The sequence below is a fragment of the Leuresthes tenuis genome, unplaced genomic scaffold, assembly GCF_036924035.1.
Source record: "Leuresthes tenuis unplaced genomic scaffold, fLeuTen1.0.hap1 SCAF_22, whole genome shotgun sequence".
NCBI classification, from domain to species: Eukaryota; Metazoa; Chordata; class Actinopteri; order Atheriniformes; family Atherinopsidae; genus Leuresthes; species Leuresthes tenuis.
The window spans coordinates 9,284,260-9,295,937 of NW_027325376.1; the positions used below are offsets into that span (position 1 = coordinate 9,284,260).

Genomic DNA, 11,678 nt, shown 5'->3' on the forward strand with positions numbered 1-11,678 from the left:
GGGCACAGCTCAGCCCATCAGTCACACTCCCTCTACTGGGCATAGCCAAAAGGGAAAAGTTGCATCAGTCAATTTGCTCATGTCAGTGAAGCAGATTTGATTTGTCAAGCAGTGTAACCTTTGGGCATATAACAGTAGCTCACATATAACTTTTGCCTCTTACATGATACAATGTGTGATGGAAATGAATAGGAGCAGCATCATTCACTCAAGTGAGCCTTCAGAGAGGCTCATTCCAGCACACTAAAAGCATAATCAGGGATCCATTTACAAAAACAGCGCTAAGTTTTTAATGCATTTCAAAATGTCAGCGGTGAGAAACACTACCAAACAGCTTTGTTTCTGTTGCATTCTGCATCACTTTATTGAGCAAAAACTTGTCTTTACATCATAGAATAGTCTTATGCACATCAATATACAACAATTTGACTTTTTCCAGGACTGTTTTCTCTTACTTTACAAGGTGTTACATAATTTTTTTTCCTGGCACTGCAATAGCTAACACCATTGGGAAACCAAGGGATGCTGTGTACATGCTAACTTAACCCAGCAACACCCATCAGGATGCTTTTTCTCACCCTCACTCTGCTCTGACAGAAATGTCACTCCGCCCACAAAAACCCCGGTTGAAGCATGTACATAGACAACATCCCTGTGTGACTTCTTTATGGGTTCAAAGGTCTTCTGACTCAGGGATGAGCATTGGCTCAAGGGAAACAGTTGGAAGTGTGACTGAACCACCCGTCGAAACCCACCCAAGAGCAGATCTGTTGAAGGAGGGCCGGTTTACCCCACCATCCCCCTGGAGCGCTGGGATTTCCGGGAGCTCTGGGAGGTTTTCTACCTGAAGGGGCTTGATGGGAGCAGTTCTGGGTGTTTTGCTGAAGCCACCGAAAGGGGTTGCCACCCTGGAGGTGACAAAGTGGTGGTGTTAACAGTAACTGTCATGTGCTAATGCAAGAAACAGCAGTGACATTTACAGTGATTCAGCTAATTAAATGTGAAGACTTTGACCAGGAGTGTAAGATTATGTCACTTGGAGAAGCTGTGTTCAGTTTTGTGAAGGAGCACATTTGTTTTGTCTGTCAGGATTTGCATACATTATGTAAAGTAAAACTATGTAAATTCTGACAACAAAAATGTTAAATTTTTGGATTTAATGAAAGGTTACATTTATAAGCATGAACATTCTACTCAGGGATTTTATTTTACCAGCCTTGGAGTCATAATCTGGTATGATCGACACCTTATTACAACTGATGTTAGCAAACAATTTCTGTATATTACAAATAATGCAAAGTCCGTTTTCTCACCATCTCATTTCTGTATACTACTATTACACTATGGAGATTGTTTACAAAAGATGGACATAGTTAATCCATCAGTACCTCCTAATGAAACGTACCTGATAGCCATAATAGGCTGGCTTTGTATAACCTTTAACTGTAATAGAAATAGAAACAAAATGCCAGTTTCTGTCATGAAATATGATGTCATTCATACTTTTTTTATGTCTTCAACTATAGTCTCTCTTTGTGATTCGTGTTCTCCTTGTGTTTTCAAAAATAACTAAATAATTAAAGGAGCAGTGCGCAGGATAGACTTACATCTAGAGGTAAAGTTAGAGATAGCAACCAGCTGAATACCCTCAAGTTACACGTGTCAGTCTCCAGCTCAACCCTCCTGTCCAAATACGGTTGCTTCTGGCTCCTCTGAACTAGATGCTTCAAAATTATATTTAATAAACCACAAGGTAATGTTACTTCTTGAAATACAGGCTATGTGTCAAAGTTAAACACAAACATCTGGGGCCAAAAGGTAAGCTGACGAGGAAGTGGTAAAACTGCAGTTCCTGGAATGGCCACGTGGGGCGAGCTCTTAAACTGAGTCAATCCCCATGGAGCCCTGTGTTAAAATGTCAAATTTTTCTTTAGCAAAAATAGGTTTCAGTCACTACTGTTAACAACAACCAAAAGAAAAAAAGATATGATTTGAATGCCCAATTGCTAATGAATAAGACTTCAAAACATATGATGGACAATGGTGGCAACGTACATCTTTAATAACACTAACTTCTAGCATTTACTATCAACCAGTACAGTGGCATTTCATTGATAACCATTGTCCACTGTGCCAAATATATGGCTGTTACCTGTTGAAGCTTTTGTATCCTGGTAGGTCTGCTCGGGGCGCCATCTCAGGCAGGCGGGTGATGATCGTGTCAGCCAAGGTTGGGTCATTGATAATGGCCTGCTCCCAGGGTGAATGGTATGACTTTGGCACTGCTGTACTGTTGAACTTCTCCGGGGGGATGTCTTTCAAAGGACCTCCATATCCTAGGTAAATTATGCAACACAGATATGAATTAATGGACCTTTGTATGTTGCATAATGAACAAGCTCTTTGCTTTGTCTCTCCGTTGTTTTTTTAATTTTTCAGTTTCTCCACACAGTGTGTCTGATAAACATACTGTCCAAGGCAAGCTGTGTTTCTCTCTGATAACAGCGAAGTTAAAAAAAAGTTTGGAGAAAGTTGTGAAAGTTTAGTGGGTTTTTTAAGCAATTTAAGCAATCTTGCACTTGCAACATTGCTTACAAAATGTTTTTTTCTAATTTTCCTGATATACTAGAGTAAGTTGAGATGTTTTAAATGTATGTCAGAGCAACAGTCTGAGTGAGGGATACTACAACTTTCCACTGTTTTCTTTTCATCTTTTTTTGTCTTGCTGAAATTCACAGCAAAACAAATCAAGGATCAGCTTCCCCATGTTTCCGTGTGTGTGCATGCCTACATGTATGTCTCCCTGCATAATCTGTGTGTGTTGATGGGAGAGGCCCATCCAAAGCACTAACCTTCAAACCCAGTGCCTCACTCTGGGGGGCTTACAAGCTCAGGCATTACATAATAAGGGGCGTCGTGTCACGTTCTAACCTCTCACAATGAACAATCCCCCTTCCTGAGTTTATGCTATGCCCTGAGGAGGAAGCAGGAGCGTCCAAACAGACCTGAGGGGATGTTTACTGATTTTTGGGGGAATCTATTACGAAACACTGTGTACAAGATTTTCTGAGGCAGTTGCATATAGTTTGCGTGAATGAACATTCGGTTAAGTTGATATTTTTGTGGGAATGCCTGTTACACAGCCAAGTTTATGTGGAGACTCTTAAAATGAAAAAAAAACAACAAAAAAACAGCATTTTGAAAGAAAGTTTTAACTGGAACTGTACCTGCAAGCCTTAATGCTTGGTATCAAGCTCAGTTAGGATCAAAAGTGTTCGTGGTATCAGACCAAAGGAATGTTTCTATCAGTATAGAAACATGAAACATACACTCCTTGAGGGAAGGGAGTGCTATTTTAAGATTTTTTACCATTGGATACCAAATGCACTTTGACCTAATTTCGGCTACAGCTGGAGTGACTTCATTCAGATACAGTAGGGTGGTGTCTGGTCCAGAAATAACACCCCACCACAGTGTGGACATGTTCATCCCTAAATCAGTACTGGTTTAGTGTCAGCTGGGCAAAACTGAAACATGTGGAAGGATGTGAGTGCAAAGCCGATGGTATCAGTGGCACATCAGGCAAACAGGAAACACATCCTGTGGGTGAAAATCAACAATTTTTTAAATTCTGTTTGCTAATTACAACATAAAGGGTTTTTAGAAAATTTGGAAAAAAAAGAAAGGAATGTGGAGGCATGTAACAAAGGAGTGGGATGAAATGGGGAGACAGGCACAGAGAGAAATAATAAAAACATGCAATCGTATTTTGCCTGAGGACAGCAGATTCCAGACAAGAAAAAAATGTTCTCCTATGTGATCAAAGCCTGCGTCAGTACAAACAATGAAAAAGACTTGAATCCTTATCAAAACATGGTACATCCAGTACTTTGTGCTCAGCACGTCCACCCAGTGTCTCCTCCAGGAGCAATAGCTGTACTGTACATACAATGTTATAAAAACATACAGAAAGAAATGTTAACCCATTGAGACCCACAGTTTTGTTTTAAAAGCCTTCTAAAAATCTGGAGCCTTTATGGGAAACTTAAACTGTCCACAAAAACCACTAAACCACTATATATATATATATATATATATATTTATGAGCTTTTGAAGAAACTAAAAAAATGAAATAAAACCATTTCATAACTTAAACCTTCAGCTTTATTTGTAACTCATTAACCTTTCCCTCATGTTCATAGATATTCAAAAGGTAAAAGCATATGTGCCGCATCAGGTCATAATAGAATAAAATAAAACTCATTTTGAAATGTCTTCAAGTGAAACGGGTAAAGTAAAGATTGAGTGGAACTCAAGTCATCTAGAAAACTTCAGCTACAGTGCATCACTACTACATTAATTCATAGGTCTTTGACCAGTGTCACCTACCTGGTGCAATACTGCTGGGATTTGGCACCATTTTTGTATCTGGTGTATCAGTTGTCACATTAGATGGCTGACTGGCATCCAAGTTGTTTTCACTGCCATTGCCGCCTGTGGCATTTTCGTTCTCAGTTTGAGAAACTACACAATTCTATAAAAAAAGAAAAGATCAAAGAGGTCAGTTGAGCATAAAAGAAAAGCAGAAAACTCTTCTATCTGTTGAGATTCTAATTTGACCAGAAAATCTGTACTTTTGTCTTAAAGGTCTGTGTTTTATCTTCTATGGAGCTTTTTAACCCTTATCTTAGCATGTGAACTTTGATCAGTTTCCTGATTTTTATTTTTTGTTTCAGTTTTATGATTTTTTTAAGTTGTTATTTGGGAGCAACGGAAAGAAGCTGTCACCTTTTAAATTGAGGTGGCAGAAGGCATTTTCACGTACAAAGCAAAATTTAATCTATAGTTCTATAGAGCTATAGTTAATTCAGTCTCCTTTCAGCTTAGTTTGAGCCTAAGACAACCAACCAGTAAGTTGGCTGCAAGTAGTGTTTAGTCACTATTTAATATATGCCATGGATGGATTGACAGTAGAGTTTTTTTGGGGTAAATGAGTCAACTGAAGCTGTGAGAGTGAACCGAAACGGTAGCAACGTGGGCCCTAAAAGAAAAATAACGAACTGACAGATGATGAGCTGTTATTCAAGCCATTTTTCGGCTAAAAATATATGGTTTATCGCTAATTGGAAGGATGTGTCATCAAAGCTTTTTTAAGCAATATTTACAATGACGTGGTTGCCATAAGTCATGAACCTACAGAGGATTAGTACAGGAATTTGCTACTCCTTCTGTTTTATGGTGGGGAGCGAGCGACTTATCCCTTCAGCCTTTTGTTAAGCTGCCTGCAGATTTATGATAGAATTATTTTCTATAGGAAAAAACCAACAAAACAAATCAAAAACAAAACTCAATGCAGCAGAATTTTAAATTTATTTTGGAAATCACGAATGCTGCATCCTCCAGACTAGTCAAGAGAGAGAACATCAAGCCTGTTATCGGAGCTCAGTTCAACAGCTTGCATCTTTTATGTTGCAAGTGTGCATTATTGCCTGCAGAAAAGGTAGGTTGCTTAACTGCACAGGCACCGTCAATCCTGAAAGGCATATACAGGTTTTAGAGCAACATATGACCCCGTCCAGATGATGTCTTTTTCAGGGTAGGCCTTGCACATTTCAGCAAGACAATACTAAGACAATTATCATCTATTGCATCAGCATGGCTTCGTAGTTCAAGGGTCAGGGTGCTGGACAGCCCTGCCTGTCTTTGACCAACTGAAAACATTTGGCGCATCATGAAACACTAAATACAATAAAGACCCAAGACAGTTGAGCAGCAAGAATCCAACGTCCGCATCCCAAGTCAGTTCCCAGACTTTTACAGAGAGTTGTTAAAAAAGCAGAGATGGGGAAGGAAATGCAACAGGTAAACATGTTCCCCTTCCAACCTTTATCATTTACATAAAAATCCAATCAAATAAATTAAACATGTTGATATTCTAGGTAATAGTAAACCAGTGATATAGTAGGTTTGCTGGTTTTTCTTCATGTTAAGCAGTTGAGAAATCACAACTTGTCATGTTTTTTTTAAACAAACAGAGAAGCTGTCTGCTTGGCTATTTTCTCTCAGCATTTGAGACATTGTTTTCTTGGCTTGGTTGAAATGCACTGCAGTCCAGGCACCCAGCTTTCATCCGTCTGAAAGATATTTAGGATGATTTACTCCAGGACTTCCTCAGGAAATGTTGACAACTTGAAACAAAGTCATTCTATCGCCCCAAGCAATAAATAAACCGAGATAAGTTTTTTCACTTCAAAGATGAAGTTCCCTTGCCGGAGCATAATAATTTATTTATCTATAGACTTCAAGAGGGCAATGAAGTTCACAGTGCTACCACACAACTAAATGAAAGAAGATATAACAAGTTATGCAGATTACTTAGATAAAACAAAGAGAAGCTTGGTTAAGCTTGATTGAATTTTACAGTGAGCTTAGGAAATTTAATATATGAACAGGTCAGGCTAAGATTTGTACAGCTGAAAGAAGAAAACGCTTACTTGGCTCACTTCCCATCCGTACACAAAGGGACATTAATAAAGCTACTTATAACCTGCTGGAGGACTACTCGAGTTACTATTACATGCTGCTCCGTGTAGCACAAGTCACTTCAAGAGCTGTCAGGATGTAAGGTACTTTGCAATTGTTTTTCATGTCAGGGTGGGAAAATAAGGTGAGAAAAACAGGTGACTGTGCACGGAGAAACACACACTCTGGCAGTGTGAAATTCAGTTAATCAACAACAATCACTCTTATCAAATGATGCCCGAAAAGATGAAGAACTCTCATGGGAAGTCATCTTGAAAAGAAAGTACATGCTTGAAGTTTAATATATCAGAACATAATTCAACATTATCTGCTCCTTACAGGTTTTAAAATTAGGTTAGTATACATCTGATTAATTTTGAGAATACTTTAGTACAAAGAGGAGCGCATAATTGACTCAATTACTGCTAGGTGTCCAGGTCCTGTGGCTGCAAAACAAGCCCAAATCATCACTCCACCACCATTTTTCTTTAAAGTTGGTATGAGGTGTTTTGTTGTTAAATAAATCATAACACCATGTATTGTAACATCATGTTTTGTTTTTCATTTGAGGTTGAAGTTACCTAATTCTAAGGTAGCACAAGGACCAAGCAATTATTTATGATGTTCTGCTACATAAAGCTTTCGAAAAGAAGGGCGTCCTTTCTTTTTCACGTGACTGTATGTTAGCTTCGAAGCTGTGTCCAGGCAAAGGTTATCTTAGTGTCGTGTGAATTCAACTTTGTCCAAGGGTAACACAATTTGCCCATCATCTCCAGAAAGCTCATTAGATAACAGGTTATGTTATAGAACTGTTTTTGCATCAAAGCTTTTGTTTCAAATAAACATTTTGGTGGGGAAAAAAAGTATTTAAATGGACTTGAGTGCTTTGAAATTGCAGTGTTCTCTTAAGGAGTGGTCTAGTGTATTTTGTACACTTTGTGGGGTTTACACAAACACAATATAATGTGTTAATTACAGCAGTGAGCTGTAGAGAAGCTTCAAGGTGTTTCGTGTTTTTCTTTTTTGTTTTACCTTTGAACAAAGCTAGGTCAGGTTTTGTGATGGAGCTGACTTAATCCAATACTGCAGTTCCTGCACAAACACATTCCCCCACTCATGTATTGACAAAAAGGAATAGTATCAAACTATTAGACCACTGCACCACACTTTACTCTTACATTGAGCTGCATGTTGTTTTCATTCTGGATGCTTTCAAAAGTGTATTTTTCTGAGCGTCTCTGGCGCATTTTGAAAAGCCGGGAGCCCCGGTTGGAGGCAAGAGACAGCTCTTCCAGCATGATGTCTTTAGGCACACACATTTTCTTCCCAAGATCCATCTGCATTTCTGAGAAAAAAGAGACAAAAAAAACAAAACATCTTGTATCTATTCAGTTAAAGTGTCAGGCTTCTAACAAGGCTTTTTTTTTACCCTGATTGCGATACTACCACCGATCAAACACAGCTGAAAGCAAATAATATTCAGACCAAAAGGAAAGGAAAATTCCCTGCTGCAAGCAAAGCCACCCTCTACATGGACTGCTGAGGTGGCGTTCCTGCCAGTATGATGAACGAGGAAATATCTTCCCTCCAAATCAACACGTGCTCGGTGCTTGTTTTGTGGTTTGCTCCTCATGCTAGCTACTGCATGCTGATCATGGAGATGTCATAGGCCTATATAGTAAGTATGACACACGTAATTTGCCAGAATATCTCTCAGCTGTCAGTAGCCTTCAGACCCTCCCTATCCCCGAGACACACACAGTTGTCCTCGCCCTGAAATAGCGTGTTCAAAGGACAACGACAAAGGGATTAGTTACTTTGGCCAATAAAAGTACTCATTTACTTATTTATAGTCAGTGCCGGTGGGGAGGGATTGGCAACTGCTGAGCTGGAAAATGATGGGCATTGCGCCTTCTATAACTGAATGTGGTCAATGATTGCTAGGCAAGATGGTGTTTCTAATTAAAGTTAAGATACCTAAGATATAAGTTAAGGTGTTATTTCCATGTCTTTGATAATGTAGAGCTAGATGTGGAGAGGTGAGAGGGGTGCAATGTAAGGAGAGATTTAAAAAAAAAACTGAAGCAAAGAAAGAATGCAATCCAGGAAAAGGTAAGAGGTTTAAGAGGGGTTATATAAACAAGGAAGTGAAGAGGAGACGATGGTGCTGGGTACCTTCCTGGGCTTGAATCTCCCTGCAGATCGCTGCTGCCTGCATTTTTCTTTCTCTGGTTGTCATTGTGGAAAACTGTGACATGGCTGCCCTTGAGAGTTTAGAGTGAGGCAAAAGAAATCACAGGAGATAGTGAACATCGGTAAGAGCTGTTCAGATAAATAACAAGAGGCAAAAGCAAGGTAATGCAATAACATTTTTGCCATCGGATGGCCGACATCAAGCATCTCCCACATGCACCCAATGGAACAGAGAGAATTTATTGGGGCAGTGAAAAGGGCAAAGTTAGCACATCCCTTTAAATAACCTTGGGCTGTTAAACGCCAAGCACATGCTCTTCAGACATGGCAGCCAGCTGTGTCAGGGGGTCTGGGAATCAATATGTTTGAAATTGCCCAAGTGGGCTGAGAGGACACAGATAGAGAACAGGGTGCTGTCACAGCAAACATGGAAGACAGTGGAAAACAGAACAGTGGAAAGTTTGCACCGAGGTCTCATTGAACACAAGGGTTATGATCCAATCCAAAACATTTCTCACAAAGTTTCTTTGGGACCATTTTCTAGCAAAAGCTAAAGTCTGTCCACCACGCAGGTCATTTGGAAAAAAAAGCAGTTTTGATTAAGCAGACGATTTTATTTTAGTAATACATATTACATTTATATTGAGCAAAAGAATTGTTGAAGTTAATGGGGATACCATGAAAAAATGACGCAATCATCAAAGATGTAAAGAGACCATGCAGTAACATATTTGTTAAAAATAACTGCAACAGAAGAAACGCTATGTGACTAACAGGAAAACACAGTGGTAATCACTGTGGGTGGTAGTGAGGGCCACGCTTGAGTCAAAGTACAAGTGTCGTATTAGAACTAGACAGCACACCTGTGGAGAGGCCTAAGTGATGCTTACCTGTCCTGAAGGACTCTCAGGGGGTAGTCTTAAGCTGTGCTTGTTTTCTCGGGGTGAGAAGTTAGAAAGGGGAGAGCCAGGAGGGTCAGACTGCGTAGTGCGATCTGCGTGGGTGCTCGTGCTCCACGATACTAGAGTTCGTCATGGGTGGGCAGAGGGGGGCTGCAGCCTTGCCTGACTGACTGTGTGAGTGAGTGAGTGGGTAGGTGGGTGGGTGGGTGTCAGTTTGTCTGTTGTCATTGGTATTCAGTTCATAAGCGGAGGGACGACTAAATTTAGAGCACTGCCACTACTGCTCATTTAGCCATCTGACTCTCTCGCCCAGTAGCTCAACACTGATTTCAGCACAGGAGAACTTGTGGTTTGGTGGGTTCTTTTGCACTCATTAGGGATTATGTGGAAAGATCAATGACAGTTACAGAAAGAAAAAGAAAAGAAAGTACACCCTCTTACTTTGAAGTTATGAAAAAAAAATCTGGTCATTACCAACTCCTAAAAGTAGGATAAACACAACCTCAGATGAACATGACATATGGCACCATCTCATTATTTATTGTAAAAAAAAAAAGCAATAAGGGGGATGCAGTGTGTGAAATACTTAGCCCACCATGGTTCAAAAGAACCACAGCCTTTTCAGTTATACCTCGAAGTAATAGTTCTCTTAATGACATAATCAGTCTTTGCAGACATTAATATATGCATAGCTCTCTTCAGGTCCCATCACAGCATTTCAGTCAGGTTAAGGTCTGGACTTTTAATGGACCACTGTGACACCATTCTGTTGTAGATTTGCCGCTGCGGTTGGAGTCAATGCCCTGCTAAACAATTCAATTTCAGCTGAGCTTTGCTTGTTGGACAAAAGGCCTCACATTTGACTTTAGAATACTTTGGTCTACAGAGGAGTTTATATTCCCTGTTGCAGCAAAACAAGCCATGAACATGAACTCAGCACATTTAGAAGAACATGCTTTTTGTCTGTGAAGGTTTAGTGGAGATCAGACCTGCAAACAGTGTCAACAAACAGTTGGTATCAAGCTGACTGTCCCAACTATGAACCCAAAGAGTAATAATGTGTTGCCACCTTGCAACTCTGCTAATATGTATGCATCGGGAAGCACAGAAGGAATGACAATCCGTTGTAAACCACTGGTAAAGACTTATTATGAAGAATAAAGCTGCCTCAGCTGCAATCACCCTCATCAGCACTTGAGAGCTATACAGCCCACAATAGATAAATTCAGTGGGATTATTACCCCCGCCAGGCCTGCAGACCAGTCAGATACTATTTGTTCTAAATGCCATCATATAATATAGGGTGAATTAATATGGTTCAAACACCCAAAATTACTGTCACTGTACTTTAATTAACCTTGCTAAATCAAATTAGCTTTACTTTATTTATGTTTTAAGAGTTAAATAGAGGCAGGGAGATTTAGTTTGCAGCCCAGAGAAGGTTCCTGTATGATCACTGCAGCGTCTGGTAAATGGAAAATCACGCCAGCTATAATCTCAGAATGAAATATTTTGAACGCTCCTGCTGCTCCTTGTGGTCTGTGGACACATTATGCTTCAAGCGCCCTCTTTCAGCTCCCGAAAATTGTTTTCCAAATTCTAAACTGGTAGGGAAATAATTTCTGTTAATAGTCTCCCTCTGTGCCCTTATCTCTCATTCTCTAATGGTGCAGCAACAGTAGGTACCCACTGTTGTTATGTAAGCGGTGGTCACCATGGGAACAGGCCCCCTCCCAACCCCCTGTGCTGTACATGGACTGACTATTCAAGACAGCACATCATACAGAGCTTCATGGGATGGTACAGCAAGCAACAAATAGCCGAGAGCAAAGTATTCCAAGCTTGCAGTAGAAAACACAAACACACAGTGTGGTTTGAGATACTGTAGTATTTAGTGGTGTTTATTTTGTGAAATGCTGAAGGTGAATCAATGTCTTAATGACTTTGAAGCAGAGATTAAATCCCAATATGTGTTGTTTGACTAGAAGCAGTACATGGAAATTGTCACAGATATGCTACAGCACATAAGGTCGTCAAATGAGCCAGTTCAACACAATGCAG

The 11,678-nt window shown here is 39.9% G+C and overlaps 1 protein-coding gene across 2 annotated transcripts; it reads right to left on the reverse strand.

The window, feature by feature from the left end:
* Window positions 1-335: 335 nt before the first annotated feature.
* On the reverse strand, window positions 336-9,813 carry LOC140282148 (myozenin-2-like). Of its 2 annotated transcripts, XM_072376730.1 has the most exons (6): window positions 9,605-9,813; window positions 8,698-8,786; window positions 7,701-7,867; window positions 4,390-4,534; window positions 2,153-2,336; window positions 336-908 (listed from the first exon to the last, which is right to left on the reverse strand). In XM_072376730.1, exons 2-6 carry the CDS (start codon window positions 8,777-8,779, stop codon window positions 674-676), a joined length of 813 nt encoding a protein of 270 aa, XP_072232831.1. In that variant the 5' UTR covers window positions 8,780-8,786; window positions 9,605-9,813; the 3' UTR covers window positions 336-673. The 2 variants fall into 2 exon arrangements, with proteins under 2 accessions (XP_072232831.1, XP_072232832.1); XM_072376731.1 differs by lacking the exon at window positions 9,605-9,813 and having other exon boundaries at window positions 8,698-8,839.
* Window positions 9,814-11,678: the final 1,865 nt, after the last annotated feature.

Bases quoted from the DNA above. Each gene is read 5' to 3' on its own strand.
- LOC140282148 (XM_072376730.1), bottom strand. From the start codon at position 8,779: ATGTCACAGTTTTCCACAATGACAACCAGAGAAAGAAAAATGCAGGCA. The intron at 2,337-4,389 runs GTAGGTGACACT...TAATTTACCTAG, and splicing joins TCCCAGCAGTATTGCACCAG to GATATGGAGGTCCTTTGAAA. The intron at 909-2,152 runs GTAACAGCCATA...TGTCACCTCCAG, and splicing joins GGATACAAAAGCTTCAACAG to GGTGGCAACCCCTTTCGGTG.